The sequence below is a fragment of the Petaurus breviceps genome, unplaced genomic scaffold, assembly GCF_028583685.1.
Source record: "Petaurus breviceps papuanus isolate PSGF00001 unplaced genomic scaffold, PetGlider_PUasm1.0 90730, whole genome shotgun sequence".
In the NCBI taxonomy this organism is placed as follows: domain Eukaryota; kingdom Metazoa; phylum Chordata; class Mammalia; order Diprotodontia; family Petauridae; genus Petaurus; species Petaurus breviceps.
Window position 1 is genome coordinate 8,409,038 of NW_027187324.1, and position 18,351 is coordinate 8,427,388.

General features: G+C 37.9%; 2 protein-coding genes across 4 annotated transcripts in view; one reads left to right on the plus strand and one right to left on the minus strand.

The window, feature by feature from the left end:
- Positions 1–315: 315 nt before the first annotated feature.
- Positions 316–18,229, minus strand: MZT1 (mitotic spindle organizing protein 1). Its single transcript, XM_069066790.1, has 3 exons — positions 17,815–18,229; positions 10,263–10,408; positions 316–2,227 (listed from the first exon to the last, which is right to left on the minus strand). The coding sequence occupies exons 1-3, from the start codon at positions 18,227–18,229 to the stop codon at positions 2,204–2,206; spliced, it is 585 nt and encodes a 194-aa protein (XP_068922891.1). The 3' UTR covers positions 316–2,203.
- Positions 18,202–18,351, plus strand: part of BORA (BORA aurora kinase A activator) — a 37,661-nt gene continuing 37,511 nt past the window's right edge. For all 3 annotated transcript variants that reach the window (XM_069066787.1, XM_069066789.1, XM_069066785.1), the window contains exon 1: positions 18,202–18,331. The gene's annotated coding sequence lies outside the window, so the exon portion shown is untranslated. The remainder of the gene's footprint in view (positions 18,332–18,351) is intronic.

Genomic DNA, 18,351 nt, shown 5'->3' on the forward strand with positions numbered 1-18,351 from the left:
ACAAAGTGAAATATACAGGAACAGGCACACTGTACCCAATTACAGCAGAAATGGAAAAAATGATCATCAAAAAATAATCAAGTGAATGATGCAAAATTAGAATGACCAGTCACCTCATCCAGTTTCTTTGCAGTTGGGCTACTATGGATGTGGAATACAGTATTAGGCCAGATTTTTTTATATGTTTAGTTAGTTTTGCTGAACTGCTTTCCCCCCATTCTCCTCATATTTATTCTTTGTTATAAGGGATGGCTTTCTGATAAGGGGAAGGGAAAAGAAAATACTGGGAAAGGTAGGTGACATGTAAACATAAGATATTGATAAAAATTTATTTAAAAAAAAAGACACACATTGACACAGCACTTCTATGGAATTAAGAAAACCATGAATAAGTACATATTTATAATAGAAATATTAACACTAACCCATAAGCATGAAATGACTATAGTATTGCACATGGTTATTTTTTTCCAAGACAAAATACATGGGAAATAAATCAAAAGTACCTTTCAAGACTATTCAGTTTTATTGTCAGTGATAACATGCACAAGACTGTAATTTTACAGTTATTGTTTCATTTTCTTAAATATCCTTTGAAAGATTATGAATATGCATTAAAAAAATAGATATACATTTCAGAAATGTAACACATTCAGGAAGCCCTCTGTAAACATAGACCTCTTCCCACATTTTTTTTCCTGCATCTCCCATATAACTGAATTTATGACATTATAAATTTATAAACTGAATCTAGGCCGTTACATTATAAGAAAAAAAAGTAAGATTGAATGCACTAAATTGCTTTTCATTTTCAGGCCTAAGAGCCAGATGCAAAAGTTTTTTATTTAAAAGCAAACCAAAAGAGTTCATTTTCTATAGATGTTAGAAGTCTAAAAATATTAACATGCAGTTTTTATGTTCTTGATACTGGAAGTTATTACTCCTTGCTCTCCCTTCATCCCATCTCCAGATAATTATAGAAACTGTAGAACAGATTTGGTTACTTATTCCTCCTATATACAAGAAATTTTCCAGTGAATTCCACATGTGTTTGAATGACAAAGTGATGAAAAAAATTCTGCTTATGTTTTAAAAATAGTGGAGGAAGCAGAAGCCTTTTTAAGAAGTACATTAGCGTGCCATAAAAATAAGTAATGATATGGAGAGAATCAGTAACACTAGTTCTTTATTTCTATACTCTGTACTTTCTAAAAATCCCTTTTTACTGTACCACTTAGAAAAAGAAGTGTCAGGATCAAATAATATCACAAAAGTGATTTTAAGAAGGCACAGTTAAAAAATTCTTGATATTTGGCCTATTTTATTTAGTCTTTGTATAATGACTCAAAATCTTTTTTTCTTAAAAAATTAAATTTAAACTTTTAAAGAATTTTCATACAATGAATAAAGATTTGATAACTTCTTATTTAGCAACCAAATTATTTTTACTAAAAAAAAGAGATTTTGCATGTTGTTCACATTAGTTTATCATAAATACATTATTACTGAGGTCTTTGAATGATAATAGTGTAAAGCTTAAAAAACAAAACAACTAAAATACTGTCATTAATGTTAGATGATTCAAACAGCAAAAAACTTGTTTCCAAGTTTTATTTTTAATAAAAAAGTGATCTAGTTCACATTATTCAATGTCAGCTAAATTGTTAAAAAACTAAGTTTTTAGTTACAATAGTAGACTATAAGAAATTAACATGCTTTTGTACAAAACGGATTTAAATAAAAACTGACACTCAAAGGATCTCTGAAATTTTGCCAACTTCCAGCCCAGTGAGAAGTAAAACCATAGTTATTTTATATAAATAATTCAAAATTAGAGTTTATAATGGAAATGCCAACAAGTCATAACTACATCAGCGTTGATAGTTTCCACTATACTTTCAACTAGGCACAACAAATGTGCGATATTTGACAGACTTTATAAAATTAAAGCTTTCAAAACTATACATAAAGAATATATAAATAACAGTGTATTATGTGTAAACCACTAGGACTGTTAAAAAAAATAAAGATGTGAACTAAGCAGTTATCTGATAACATTTCAATAAGCTACTTTCTACTATAGCTTTATAAAGCTATGGTTTGTTAATTTTACATTGCTGTAAAAAGTAATTTCATTCCAGTATGTGATCTTCAAATCTTCCAGATCCTCATGCTCATCTCATCAAGAGATCCCTTCATGAAGTCAGCTTGTCATATTTTCCGCAGCCTAGAAGGAGAAAGAAGACTCATTACAATGAAACCAATAAGAGACATTTAAAAGAAATATTTTGGCAATTCAAAATGATCATTTTTAAAAACTGCATTTAATAGGTTCTAATGTTAAATAATATACTTAAGTTAATTACTGTATAAAAAGTTTGATTTACATCCTTGAATTCACCTTTAGTGGAACACTTTTAATTCTTTTTTTTTTTTGCCTTTTGGAGGGCAATTTGGGGTTAAGTTACTTGCCCAAGGTTACACGGCTAGTATTTTTGTGTGGATGTTAAGTGTCTCAGGCTGGAACTGACCTCGGGTCCTCCCGACTCCAGGGCCAGCGCTTTACTCACTGTGTTAATTAAAATTAACACTTTTAATTCTGTCATTACATGACCAAAACCATGAAAGGGGTTCATCACAGAATAGAAGGAAGAAAAAGAATAATTTTATTTGCCATTTCTCCAACTAGAGATGAAAATAATTAGGTAAAAGAGCACGGATATTTGGGAATGATAAGAGAGTTAGGTGCTCTCTATACTAAAGAAGATGATGAAGGGGCTTAAGAAATACCTCTCCACATTCAAAGTTATCAGGGACAAAAGAAAAGAAAAGCTTTACTGTCGGTGTGGGCAGAGGGGGAAAAGATGTTAAAAAAAACATAGGAAGAGCAAAATGAGGTACCTATGTCAGGAAGCTAGAGCCTAAAAAATATCAAATAAAGGAAAAGACTATTCAACACCCAGAGTTAAAAACAAACAAATAAAAAACAAAAACCAAATCAGAGGCTCTTTCTGAAGAGGAAGTCAGATGTTCAAATTCACAGGTGTTTCCAAGTAAAACATCACATAATAAAGGTCAAAGAAAAAAATAACGGTTGGTGACTGCCTGTTTATGGATATGAAGTTAGCTCCTGGCTGGCCTGACTACAAATATAGGGAAGTTTGCTTACCTCTCCTCTGACTCTCAAAGTCTAGTTTCTTCAAAGAACAACTCACTTGCCAATCCTTATTTGAAGGCTTTCTTGATAGACTATTAACTCTTTTGTGGGTAGAGGCAATTTCATTTTTTATCTCTGTCTTGCTAGTGCTTCACAGAATGCTTCAATACATGCATATATTGACTGGGTCTTTGTCTTGATAGATCATATTATCAAGACATAATAGAAAACCTTCCATTCCAAACACATTACTACTATACAACTATGGTCATTCAAATGGTCCCAAATGTTATTACCAGAAAGAAGTTGGAAAGCACTACAAGAATCTCAGGCAAGAAAATTGACGACCATTCAAAGTGCACAGGCTATGTTTTTATCACTGTGGCTCACTGAAGGAAAAGGGTGCATGAGAGAAAAACTGATTTAGGAAAAGAACTGGTTAAGGCAATAAATGAGAATGGATGCTATCACAGGAGCAACATCTACCCCAAGCAGGTTAATTTTCCCTTAAAAGGTGCTAAAATCCCCACCAAGACTTAATTGTCTCAGGGGATTAATGCCTTTGACGCAGCTTCCTAGCAACCTAATCACAAGAGCCATGCCATGAAAGAGCAGGAGGAGCTATGATATAATCAGGCCTGATTGTTACACCAGCATGGGCAAAGAAGCTGTGCCAATAAAATATCTTTGCCGAGTATCTTTCCATGCTGTGGCTAAAATCTTTTGTTAACTGTTGGATGGGCTACAGGTAGGGGTGTACTAGAGCCAGCTTGTATCAGGTTTGAGAGCTTAAAATTAAATTTTCAATGTTAAAGTTTCAGTGTGAGCACTTATACCTCAGAAATTAGCAAACCCTACAAATCAGGGCTTGATTTATTCTTTCTTTGATTGTCTAGATTTAAGAAATTAATGGAGAAAATGTTAATAATGCAAATTAAACTTAAAACTATGCTACATGCAGTTTTTTGTTTTTTAATTTGTGAAGAGCTTTTGTTAAACACTTATTGGCACACCTCTGGCTACAAGTTATTTCACTTGATTCTAATTACAAAGATGAATATTAGACTAGCCTGAAACATGCCAAGCCTACCTCAAATAACATCTGGATTTTTGGCCCATGGCTCCTGATCAGGGAAGAAGTACCCTTAACAGAGGATCGAAAGAATGGATTTGCTCAGTATCTTGTAAATCTAATATTTATAAAAAGACTTTTAACTGAAGAGGAAGGAGGTGGGGGAAATTGCCAATGCATATCCACCAAGCTAAATCCCATATAAAACAATAACAAAAGAAGAGCAGTTGAAAGACCCATAAGTTCATGGAAGTGAAAAAAATCCAAAAAAGGGGCTATTGTTAAAACTCAAATGCTTCTCCATAAATGTACAACATTCTGGCAACAAGAGGAAAAAATGTTAATGCAAAATATACTTAAAAAAGTGCCATGTACACAGTTCTCTGTTTTTTAATTTATGGAAAGCTGTTTGTTAAACATTTACTGGCACACCTCTAGCCATAAATATCTCACTTGATTCTAATTCCAAACATGAAGCACCAGACTAGGTTGAATCATGACAAGTCTACCTCAAATAACATTTGGATTTCCAACAAAGACTACAGATAGTATGGTCCTAATACAGGGAAACATATTTGACCTAATACATCACTGGGATCTGGTAGAATAAAATGCATAACCAAGTAGAAACCTACTCTGTAATGGAGATTATCTTATTTAAAAGAAAAAAGTGGGTTAAAAAGAGAACAAGAAAGTGGAGTTTGGCATTATGTATTTAAGATGTATGGAGGAAATCCATGAAAGGTAAAAGCAGTGAGAAGGGGATGGGACATGTTGAAGATCAATACAAAGAAGGAGAGGGGAGGAAAGGAAAAGAGACGGAGGGAGGGAGAGGGAGGGAGAGAGAGGGAGAGAGGGAGAGAGAGGGAGGGAGGGAGAGGGGGAAAGAGGGAGAGAGGGAGAGAGAGAGAGAGAGAGAGAGAGAGAGAGAAGAGCATGAGTTGTTTTTTTTTTTACAAGAGGCAGTATGATGTAGTTGATAGAGCTCTGGCCTAGGAATCAGAAAGACCTAGGTTCAAGTCCCTCATCTGAAACATTCAGGCTCTTACTGAAGCTCTCAGTGCTCTATACAACTCTAAGACTGTAAGCTGCAGAAAAGGTGCTGACCTGCATTGAAAGAAGTTTCCTCACTGAGGAGTTCCCTATGCTAGTGACATTAAAAGTCCAGTCCCTATCCCCATAGTCCTTTCACAACAAAAACCAGGCCAGTTTATAAGTAGGGCCTAGACATGTTTTGTGCACAATACTCTTTCCAACCATTATTAAACTCCAGTAAGTTTCACTTTCTTTTCTTACATAAATATAACAGAGCTAGGTTATGCATATGGATGACAAAGAAAGCAGAACACAGGATAAGACTCAAAGGATTCTTCCTAGGCTACTTAGAATGTGATGACATCCATTTAGGTGCTTTGAAAGGTGCAGTTAACTGAAAATACTACTTATTAGCATTTTTATTATTATTATTTTATTAATAGTATCAGGCACTACCTGATTACATTTCTGTGAAGTATGGAGAAGCCACTATTTGTTCAAAAACCTTGGTGGATGGACTTAAATGGATTTTAAAAGTTATGTTTTGCTACAGGTAAGAATTCTATTAACCAGAGTGGGTTTTCTTTTTTGTTTCATTCACAAGTTACAATATAGGCAGGTTGTTAGACCAGTAACCAGGATCAAAAAAAGGGGTGGAAACAAAAGAAGGGAAAAGAGAAGTCTTCTCTTCAAACAGGAAGATACAAAATCAATAAAGACTAAAGATACTGTAGTATAATGGAAAGAATGGATTGGAATCAGCTGACTCAAATTAGCAACTACATGATCTTGAACAAGTCTCTGAACCTTTCAATCAATAAAAAATTATTTATTAAGCACATACTAAGTGCCAGGCATTGTTTGAGGTGCTGGATATATAAAGAAAAAAAATGAAACAATGCCTCACCTCAATGAACTTTATTGAAGCCTCCTGGGTCTGTCTCCTGATCAAATAAGATGATATGTCCAAAGTGCTTTGTAAAACTTTAAGTGCTATATAAATGTCATTATTAGGGACTGAAATATTTTTCCTCATCTATAAATTGAGGGTGATGGGGGTTTTTATTGTGTGTATTTTGGCTCTAAATTTCTATGTCTTCGACCCTAAAAGGGAAACTAAATGGAAACATGAAAAATTATGAGGTTTTGTTTTAGCAAACATTCAGATGAACTACAGAGATTTAATTCTCATTTTTCCCCTCTGGTTCTAAGGGAAAAGATACTAGAATTCAAAGTGTGAGGACAGCAACTTATCCACTTCTCAGTACTATATAGTTAGGATTCTTTCACCACAAATCAAGGTAAGAGTGGGTGATAGAGGAAAGAGGTCTTTAAAAGACCCAGGAGGGTTAAGAGATTCAGGGTAAGGCAGTTGTATGTGGAAATAAAACCAAGGTTTTTGACCTTAGGCAAGTTAATCCAATTCTTTTGAATGAAATTTTCTTATCTATAAAACAAGAGACTTGGGTCCAGTTGGTCTTCAAAAGCTCTTCCACTTCTGGTAATTAACGTCTTTGAAAAGTTTGAATACAGTCATACTATTCAGAGAGGAAAATGAGTGAAAGCAAAATACTGACTGTGATTCAATTGGAGGAGAAAAAGGAATGCAGCAAAAAAAAAAAAAAATCAACATAAAAGCAGTTTCCAGCCTGTGTATACAGATTTTTGTAGAAGTGGTCTGAGAATCTGTATGTGCAATTAGTATTATTATTTGAATGTATTGTGTGTATGGATGGATGGATTACAACAGTTTTTAGTGAAACATGATTTATTTAAAAGCATTACTGAATTCATGTTGAGAGGCAACATGGTGTACAGAATGCTGGCTGTGGAGCCAGGCAACCTGGGTTTAAGTCCTACCCCTAATCAATAATGGATGTTTGACCCTGGAAAGTCATTAAACCTTTTTAGGTAACTCTCTAGGATTGTAAGTTGCAGAGAACTTGCTGACATTTACTAGAAGAGGGAGTATCCTCATCAAGTAGTTCTTTATGCCAATGAAATCACAGGTCCACTTCCTATTACTGGATTCATAATAGCTTTTTGCTATCATGTATCTTCTTAATCAATTAATGCTAACAATATAACCAGCATGGAAAGGGGGGTAGGGAGGGAAGAAATCACTAAATTTTTGGATATTAAAAATAGGTCTTCATACTGGAAAAATTTGAGAACTATTCATTAAAATGTAACTGGTTCTGGGGAGAATCAATCAATTATGAAAGCATTTATTAAAATATTTGTTATGTTGGAGATAGAAGAAAAGTAAAAACAGTTTCTGCTCTTAAGGCATTCACATTATTAAGAGAGAGACAAGATGTAAAAATAAAAGGTACATATGAGATATATACAGCGTCGATGGGAAGTAATTTCAAAGGGAAAGGAACTAGCAGCTGGCAGGGAGATGAACATGAAGGGGAAAATGGGAAAGGCCTTCTGCAGAAGGTGAGTTATGAGTTGAGATACGAAGCCAAGGAAACTATGGAGGAAAAGATGAGGAAGAAGAAAATTCCAGGAAGTGAGGGATGGCTGGGAGGGCCAAGGAAAGGGAAGAAAGGGTAGAGGAGATAATCAGTACAAAGGCACGGAGACAAGAGAGAGGAGCGCAAAAAGACCAAAACTACTAAAATGTAGTTTGTGGAGGAAAGTGAAATCTATGAAAATTGAAAAGGTAGGAAGCAGCCAAGTTAAGAGTTTTACATAAAGATTTAACACCCCACCCCCCCACCCCCAAAAAGGAATTTATATTTGAATCTGGATGAACTGAAGAGAGACTTGAGGCTGGAAAATCAACCAGAGGGCTACTGAATAGTCTAGGCAAGAGGAAATGTGTACATTAAGTAGCATGGAAGCTGTGGAAGTGAAGAGAAGGGGATGTATGAGAAACACAATAAAGGTAGAAACAAGATTTTGGCAATGGACTGGAGATGTGGTTGAGGGTGACAACATGGGAATGACAACATGGTTGTGGACTTTCTACTAATTATTTTAGTTGTTAGTGCTAGCCTTTCCAAACTACTTCATAATTATTTTGCTTATACTTATGTGTTCTTGTCTCCCTCATTAGGATGTAAGCTTCTTTTAAGTTCTTGTTGTTCAGCAGTTTTTTTCATGACACCATGAGGGGTTTTCTTGGCAAAGATATTGGAATGACTTGCCATTTCCTTCTCTAGCTCATTTTACAGGTGAAGTAAACTGATGCAAACAGGTTTAAGTGACTTACTTGCCCAGGGTCACACAGCTAGGAAGTGTATGAGGACAGATTTGAACTTGTAATAGTAATGGAATTTAAAGATCCCCCTGTATTGGCTTGGTTTTTGGTTTGATTGTGTTAAAACCCAGAGCTTATGAATCCCATTTGTGGAATGGACTTGTTGATGTGAAAAGAGAGTGCTGAACTGGGATGAGCTGGTGACGTAAATTTAGAGAGACACAAGAAAAGAGAGAGGCAGAAGAACTTTTTGGAAGCAGCATCTTGGAGGCAGAGAGAGACAGAGAGGATTGCTGAGGGCCAGTTTGAATTGCCCAGGACTTTTGAGAACTGTCACCCAGAGCTGCCAAGGACTGAGGAGACATGGCTGTTATGCTGGTACTTTGTCTGTTTTGATGTTGTTTTGCCAGATTTGTCCACTGGTGAAAGACAGTTCTGTTGTTGCAGAGGCCTTGGAACCTTGCTGTTGGTTCAGAGCTCCTGAGACTGTTCTGCAGACAGAGAGTGAATTGTGCCCACTGGTGAAGGTCAATGCTGTTGTTGCAGAGGTCCTGAAACCTTGCTGTTGGTTCAGAAGCCCTGAAGAAGGATTTTCTTGCTGTATGTTTACAGAAATCCTGGAAGGTTTTGCTAATATTTTCAGGGGTCCTAGGACTGTTCTCCAGACAGAGAATGAATTAATGAAGACACTGGCAGTGTATCTTGTGCCTTGCTAAGCTAAGCTTTGTCTCCCCAGGAACAAAGATTGCTGAGGCCTTTGCTTAGCATTACAGAACTCTGGAAAATAAGTCTTCCATTCTCCATGCCAGGTACTCCATCAATGGGCCACCAAATTGCCCTTCCTTTTAAGTAGGGAGTATCATTTATTGTAGCTGTAGCCACACTGCTCAGGATAGTTATCTGGCTCACAGGAAGAGCTTAATGAATACTTGCTAACTGACTAGGAGGATGGCAGTGCTCAATAGTAACTGGGAAATTCAGAGCAGGGAGAGTTTGGAGGAAAAAAAAGTGCTGTTTTAGAAATGCTGAGTTTGAGATATATATGAAGAGGTAGTGGGTAATATGGCACTATATAGATGAGGAGAGAGACTTGCAAAGGAGAAAGGTCACTCCTTCAAGAATATTGAAAAAACAGTGCCTACAAAGGCAGGAGAGGTGTTCTTGTAGGCTCCCAGACTTGGAGAATTCTAACGTCTCTTTAAAATCCGACTTAAAAAAATGACTATTTTTACTGGTCACTTTTGTTTTTATAACACTTTCATTTCTAAATATATTCCCACTCCCCAGTTGAGTCAACCCTTGTAAGAAAAAAGGAGAAACAAAGTAATTCAGCAAAACCAACACAACCACTTTATCTGTATAATTTGTATAATATTCCAAATAAATATTACCACAACTGCAAAAAGGTGAGGCAGGTATATCAACAGTCCTTCCGTGTCAAGTCTGGTCATTATAATTACATAGTCTCAAATCTGGGTTTTTTTTTTTGGGGGGGGGGGGGGGGGGGGGTTTTTATTTTTTTTTTTTTTTTTTATTTTTGTTTTTTTTTTTTTTTTTTTTTTTTGGGGGGGGGGGGGGGGGCGGGGATGTTTACATTGTTGCATTCATTGTATATACTGTTTGGTTTTACTTACTCCATTCTTCATCAGGTCATAGGTCTTCCATATTTCTCTAAATTCTTCACACATGTAGATTCTTATTGTACAGTGATATTCTATTATAGTTATATACCACAATTTGTTTAGCCATTACCTGAACCTTTCATATAAATTAACAGTCCCCCTCACCTTTAGTGCTTCTGTGGCCTTGCGAAGTTCTTTAATGACAGAGGATAAGGCCTCTGGGTTTATTCCTTGCTCACATAGCCGTACACAAATAGAGAGTGTTTCCATATCCAAGCCAGTATTCAATATTCTTGAAATCTCAAGCAAAACTGAAACATATATAACAAAAGTTTTTTAAAAGTTAGATATAAGAATTCCAATCTATGTAGATAGTATCCTTTAGTCCAGATATTGTCACAAGACTGCAATTTCCTAAGGGATTTTAGAATTAATACTAGAATTTAGTAATGCTATAAACTTAATACTCCTAATCCTTCCAAGTGCATTCATATCTATTATTTTATTTTTTTAAATCATAATAATCCTTGAGATAGGTATATATGGTGATATCTTTTTTTTTTTTAAAGCAATTGGGGTTAAGTAACTTGTTCAAGGTTACACGGCCAGTTATTTCTGGGTGTGGTGCTAAATATCTGAGCCCAAATTTGATCCCAAGTCATCCCAACTTTGGGGCCAGTGCTTTTACTCATTGTGCTACCTGGCCGCCCCTGGTGATATTATCTTTATCTGATAAATGGGACAACAGACACCATGGGTTTGTTTTAGAGAACTCAACAAACAACTCAGATGTGGGGGGGAAAACCCCATGAATAGAGCTTAAAAGCAAATAGAGGTGATAGAGCAAAAATAGAAAAGCATGGCACAGTACTAATAAACATTATCAGGAATCTAAAAGTTCAAATAAGCTGAGGCAAGCTAGAAAAGCTAAGGACAACGATATGTTTGGTTTCTTCTTCCCACCCCCAAAAGTAATGTTGAAAGAAAGAGAATTAAATAGTAAGCTCCTCGAGGGCAGGGGCTGTCTGCTGACTCTTTCAGTATCCCCCTCTCTTAGCAATGCTGGCACACAGTAGGTACTTAATAAATACTTACTGACTGACCAATTAAAGAAGAGATAGAACCACTGCTTAGGATGGAATATAACTGAAAAAAGTTTCTCTTTGGATAAGAGTCTAGAACCACAAAAACTAATAGGCTGTTGGTACCCAAGAAAGTACAGGGATAATAAAAGTATCTACTTGTTCCTGATGAGTTCAAGTCACCTGGTTCAGATGAACTGAAATCTAGGGTAAAGGAAAATAAAACTGCTGTGCAAGAATCAATATTTTAAAGATTGCTATTTTGTCTTTTACCAATTGCTTCTCAACAAATACCCTATATGGTATTTTGTGCCTGTTCATAACTCTGAACTGCTGACCGTGAAAGGCACCATGGGGCAGTGGAATGTTGGACCTGAGAGTCAGTAAGATCTAGGTTCAAATTCTGCCCTAGTCACTTAACTGAGCAAATCATTAAACTTTTATAATCATCATTCATTACCTATAAGATGGGAGAATAAAAGTACCTCAGAGGACTGTTGTGAGGATCAAATGAAATAAAGCATTGTATAAATTATAATTTTACTTATTTTTTTTTCCGCTCCGTACTAAAATAAAGCAGTTTCACCTAGAACATACTGCTAAGGAATAGTAAATTGTCAAAGTTCAATTACTATCAACAAAAGGCATTGGAAACCACCCAATTTTTCCTAGACCTAAAGTTCTGTAATTTCATATCTACCAATTTGACCATTTGTGGAGGGGATCTTTGATGAGTTCCGAATAAGCTTCAACTGGCAGCAGAACTTATGTGTGTGGGGGAGGGGGGAAAGCTTGTTTTGAGGTCTTTAATATACTTAGGGTAACAGATTTAATGATGGAAGGGGACTTCAGAGATTATCTATTCTACTCTCCCTTCCCATTTTTCAAATGATGAAATTGAAGTCAGAGATATTAAGTGATTTGTCCAAGTCACATAAGTAGTAAGCAACAAGGTTAGGATTCAGTTTCAGGTTCTGTGACTTCAAATGCAGCACTGTATACTTCATTAGGTTTTGTGCGGAAAAATTGCCAGGAGCTTTATGGTGCTTTTATCAGATCTGCGCTGTTTCCTTCAGCAATTTTCTAACCTGGAGGGTATCCTTTTAATTAGTTCCTTTGAATTACTCTTCCCTATACGCCCCACAGGCAGTTAGGTGGTTCAGTGGAGTGCTGAGCCAAGAATCTAGCAATCAAGAAGATCTGAGTTCAAATCTAGCTTCAGACACTTACTAGCTATATGACCCAGGCAAGTCACTTAATCCTTAAATTCACAACTGTAAAGTGGGAACACAATGGAAAAGGAAATGGCAAACCATTTCAGTATCTTTACCAGAAAACCTCATGGACTTTGTCACAGAATCAAACAGAACTAAACAACAATGAAGCCCAAAACCAATTCAAGAGATAGTTATTGAGTACCCTATTAGGGAATACAAAGATGGGTAATACAGATGATCTCTAAGGTCCCTTTTTTCAGCACTAAATCCAAAGTGCTTTTCCTTACAACTCTGTGAGGGAGGTATTAGAAATATTATCATTTCCTTTTACAAATAAGGAAAATGAAATTCAAACAGATTATGCCTTGACCAGGGTTGCATTAATAACCATTATACTATCTGAATACCAGTCTGAGGAATGAATTACTAAAAATACATTAAGAGCTTACTATGTGTCAGCACTGTGCTAAGTGATGGGGCTACAAATACAAGAGAGCAAGACAATTCCTGCCCTCAATGTACTTATTAATGTTTTAATGGGGAAAAGACAACTCATATGAGGTGGTGGCCAGAGAGGAGTGTTTCGTTAGTGATTTCATTACTATTTTCAGAATCAAAATTAGAAAGGGGATAGAAAGTACTCTGCAGCAGTAAAGCATGAAGATGGCTGGGGAGTAACATGCTAGTTCTGAACCTGGTCTTGATAAGGTAAACACTCAACAACAAAAGGCAAGGAGTCTAGGGGGAACTTACGGCATTAAATTTCAGGGTAAAGGCTGAAAAACAGAAGCATGGCATGGAATTGGTGTGGTGGACTGGGTCCAAAGCTAGATACAGTGAATGGTCATCAACCAGAAGCCCATGGTGTCAGAAGACTAAGTCCAATACTATTTCTACTGTATTATACTCTAGAAGGAAGAAGTAGGAAAGAGAGTAAATGTACCCAAAACAAAAAGCAAGCAGAGCAAAGGGATAGGGGAGATTCATATCTTTTAGGTAAAATAATCAAGTTAAGAAGAGGTGTTTAAAATATTTCTTTCATGCATCCTTTTAACCTAGTACTGCAAAAAGACACAAATCTACTTGCTGACAAAGTTTTTTTTGTTAATAAAACTTAATTATACTTTGGCATAAAAGGTGCCTTTTCTCATCTCTAAATCACAGTTTAGAATAAAATTAGAATAAAAATGTGAAACAACTATTCACTTACATGTTGGTAAAACACTGATGAAGCTGCTTTAAATCTAAAGGACCTTCACACAATACCTCATATTATACACTTAGCTGTATTGGTAGTAAATCTTTTAACCTGGAAACTCCATAATTAACTGAAATGTGAATGTGTTTATAGTAGAAAGTATAGTCAGTATTATACATTGCCTCTGGATTCATTAAATAAAAAAAATTCCGGCAACATTTTTATGTTGAACAGAATGAATTTAAAAATACAAAAGTAGTAAATCAGAGTTTAACCAAAGGCTACAGTGCTTCTTGGTGTCTTATTTTTGCATCCATGCCTTCCTGATATGCTCATGTTATTAGCACTTAGTCATGGTGATTTTCATCAAAATTCTCTACATTCTAGCCTAAGGTTAGATACTCTAACCTGCCATGCACTATGTGAAAGCATTTACTATCTCTGGAGTTTTACAGCTTTACCTGTAACATTCCTTTGCTGCTAAAGTGGTCTGGTTCCTCTTTATATGATCAGGTAAAGCACTATATTAACTTTTACTATAAGTTCCAATTGTGAAAAAACAAACAAAATTTTTTTCAAAGTTCAATCATGCTTATGCTACTGGTTTCATCAGTCACCATAAGTGAAAGCAACAGCTGGAACATTGGTGGAAGTAAGAAAATACATTTTATGTAATTATACCATTATCAATCAATCAATAAGTATTTATTAAGCAACTACTATGTACCCTGCAGGCACTGCTCTAGATGCTGAGGATACAAAGACAAAGTATTCTACAATCTCTACTCTGTACAAGCTTACATTCAACCAGGGGAGAAAACAAACACATATGTATATGTAGAATAAACATGAAAGAACAGTTATAAATAAATACAAGTAGCTAAATAAAAGGAAGTACAGGAGGGAAGGTATGAAAAGTTGAGGAATCAGGAAAACACTTAGAAGGTAGTAGCTAAGCTGCATCCTGAAAAAAGCAATTTTATGAGGTGGATGTAAGGACTTAATGTGGTACAATAGTATCAAACTCAAATAGAAACTGATTCCTAAAGGCTGATATTCACTTAGAAAGTCACAAATGAACATTATCTATGTTTTATTGGAAGATATGGGGTAGCAGCTAGGTGGCTCAGTGGATAGAGCGCTTGGCCTGGAGTAAGGAAGACTCAATCCTCAATTCAATCTGGCCTCAGATTTACTAGCTTTGTGACCCTGGGCAAGTCTCTTAATCCTGTTTGCCTCAGTTTTTCATCTGTAAAATGAATTGGAGGAGGAAATGGCAAACTATTCCAGTATCTTTGCCAAGAAAATGCCAAATGGGTTCACAAAGTGTTGAACATGACTGAAACAACAGAAATGTATTTTTATTTATTCTGTTAAACATTTCTACATGTTAATCTGGTTCTGGATGACTTGGGAGTTTTGCTAGTCACTTGTTGCCCCTGAATTTGCCACCTCTGAACTTGAATCAAGAAGACCTGGGTTAAAATCCTTCCTCAGATACTAGCTCTGGGATGCTGAGTAACTCAAAGACTCTGTCCTTCAGGTTCTTGACCTGTAAAATGAGGAAACTGGTTGAAAACTAAAAACAAATAATTTTTTTAAAAGAATGTGTATGTACACAGAGCCTATATCAAATTACATACCATCTTGGGGGTGGGGGAAGGGGAGAGACGGGAAGAAAATTTGGAACTCAAAATCTTATGAAGTGAATGCTGAAAGCTAAAATAAAGCAAAATGAGGAAACGGGACTTGATGGCCTCTGAAGTCCTTTTCAGCTATCTATAATCTTATAGAATGTCTTTCAGTTATGAGGACAGTCAATGCAAAGAGACAGAGATGGGAAATGGTCCTCTGTATGAGGAACAGAAATAAGGTCATATTAGGTGAACTGCAAGAGGATGAGGGGGAAAGTAGTTCCACCTCTTCCTATATTAGTAAATTCCCCCTATGTTTTAATATTCCTATATTCTATTATGCTAACAGCACCATTTGCTCTATGAAAATCCCTGTCTTGATTTGCTAAGCTGCTAGCTCCTCCAAGGAGCCTAGTCAGCTTGCTGAGAGCATAATCATCAGTAAATGCCTTTGCTTGGGTTGGAAATGGTCTTAGTCTGTGAATTCTTTCAAGAAGACCCTGCAACACACCTTGACACCTCGACAAACATGTTGGAAATGTGGAATGAATTGAATGTAAAGTCAAAATTACAAAGCTGGGAGACTATAAAAACAATGCCTTAGAAAGAAATAGGAAATTTGGAAGAGGGGTACTTTTTTTGCTGAAGGGTGGGGAGAGGTGGATAATAAATTCTGTTTTAGATATGTTGAGTTTAAGAAGTCTCTACAACACTCAATTTCAAACGTATAAAGGCAGTGGGTGATATTGAAGTCTTCCATACATACTGACATACTGATGACTGGACATATTGATCTGGGAATTATGATCAGAAGTGAAAGACCCAGTGGTTGAAGGAGAAGATGGAGCAAGATCACAAACCCCCTAAGCTATCTCCACTAAGTTTTAAGATTCAAGGACCAGGAACCTTTGACTTCAAGGTCACATGTGACCCTCTAGGTCCTCAAGTGCAGCTCTTTAGCTGAATCTAAACTTCACAGAATAGATCCCCTTAAAAAAAGGATTTTTTTTTCTGTAAAACAGGGACTCAGTCAAAAGGCTGCACCCCAAAACCTAAAAGACTCCAGAACGAAATCAGGGCTGCAGAACGAAAGTTATCCACCTCAGATTCTAAGTCATTTGCACAGAGATAATAATTGAAACCATGGGAGCTGATGACATCACCAAAAAAGAGGGTACAGAGAACAGGGAGAAGGAGAGAGCTGGTACTTAATCTTAACTAGTTAGAAGGTAAGATATGAATGATGTCAGCAAATGAGGCTGAGAAGGAGCAGTTAGACTAGTAAAAGCAAAAGAATGAAGTGTCAAGTAAACCCAAGAGAAGAACGCATCCAAGAGGAAGGGGAGTGTAATATACTGTAAAAAAGCTTAAGATGAACGAGGATATGAAAAGACCATTAGATTTGACATATAAAATATCACTGGTAATCTTGAAAAGAACTGTCAGATGGGTGATGAGGCTGTAAGACTACATGGGTTTGAGTATCAAGAAGTGGAGGCAATGAGTATAAACAACTTTTTCTTGGAGTTTAGATGTAAACTGAAGAGTCAGATCCAGAGAATGTAAGGGTCGTAGATGCCTGTAGGGGCATTTTTCTTTTAAAAGGATGGGGAGTCCTGGGCATATTTGTAAAAAGCTTAAGTAGGAAGTACAATACAAGAAAGGGAGTGTAGGAATAAAGCAGATTAAGTAAAGTCAGTCAGAAGCATTTACTAATCCTCTACTAAATTCGAGGTACTGTTGCTTGCTACATGCTAGGGATACTAAGGCAAGAAACAGTCCCTGCTTTCCAGGAGCTCAGTCTAACCCGGGAGACGACGGCAAACAACTATGCACAACGAGTTGTACTTGGGCTACTTTGGAAACAATCAGGTCTGCAAGGGTGAAAGCGGAGCGGAAAGCAGCACGTTTTGGTGCCGATGCCAAGAAAGGGTGAAGCTCTCCCATTTACATAAGCTCTCATTTCATCTATAGCTAATACATCAATTTCAATTACACCACGTGAACTCACATGCACGCGAGCACTGAAGCAACTTTATTTTCTTTTCAACTGCATCACATTGACCTTGGTCGCACAGATGCATGCGTTCCTTTCACTTTCATCACACTCACAAGTACACACAGACACAACGTGTGTTCCTTACACACGTGTACGCACGCACACAAGCCGGACACCTCCGGAGTCCCTCCCAGTACCCTTCCCTCCCCTCCCCCCGCTGGGTCGCGTTTAGAGAGAGGAAACGGGGAAGGGGGGAGGGGGAGAACGGGAGCGGCCCCGCGGCCCACGGGGCTGGAACCCCGGATGGATAACGAGCCCGCGGGCGGCAGGCCGGGCGCGAGCACATTCTGGGTCCCGGGGCGCGTGACGCTGACGTGGGGAAACGGGACGGCGCGCGCCCGCCTACGTAGAAGCCAAGAAGACACCTCTCGAAGGCGACGCGTCGACCGACACGGGGGTGTCGGGTGAAGCGGTCCGGGACAAGGAGGGGTTATTCTCAAGCTTCCAATAGAACCATCCCTTTTCGTTGGGCCCCGCGTCTGCCTGCGAACTGAAGAGGAAAGGAAGGGATAGGAACGGGGACTCACCGTCCATGGTCTCCCTCACCGCATTCAGGTTGGCCGCCGCGGCTGCAGCGGCGGCAGCAGCACCGCTATTGCTCCCTGCCATGGCGACTGCCCGCCAAGGCCGGGGAGAAGCGGGAGAACGGTTTGACCCGGAACAGGAGGGAGTGTCCTGTTCTCCCTGGCAATCAGGCTGCACGTTGTCTCCACACGCCAGAGGGAGGCTCCGCCCCTCGCGCTGTGTGTCTGCCGCCGTGAGGCGCTCCATAAAGTTGCGTTCATTTGAATCCCGGGGCCTCGTTACTATGGGGGCGTGAAGCGCGAAGTTTCCATTCGAATTTCCTACGCGGTTGCGGTCTGATTGGCCAGTTCGAGGACGGCTCGGTGCGGCGATTGGCTGAGCTCCCGGAAGCCCCGAGCTCTGGTTGGCTCTAGGCATCTCGGAATCTGGGAGTTAAAGAGTAGCTGGCTGCTGCTGCCACGGCAGCTGCGGGACCCCTGGGAGAGCCACCTGGATTCTCGATCTCTGCCGATCCCCACCGTGAGTGTCGTGGCTTCTCA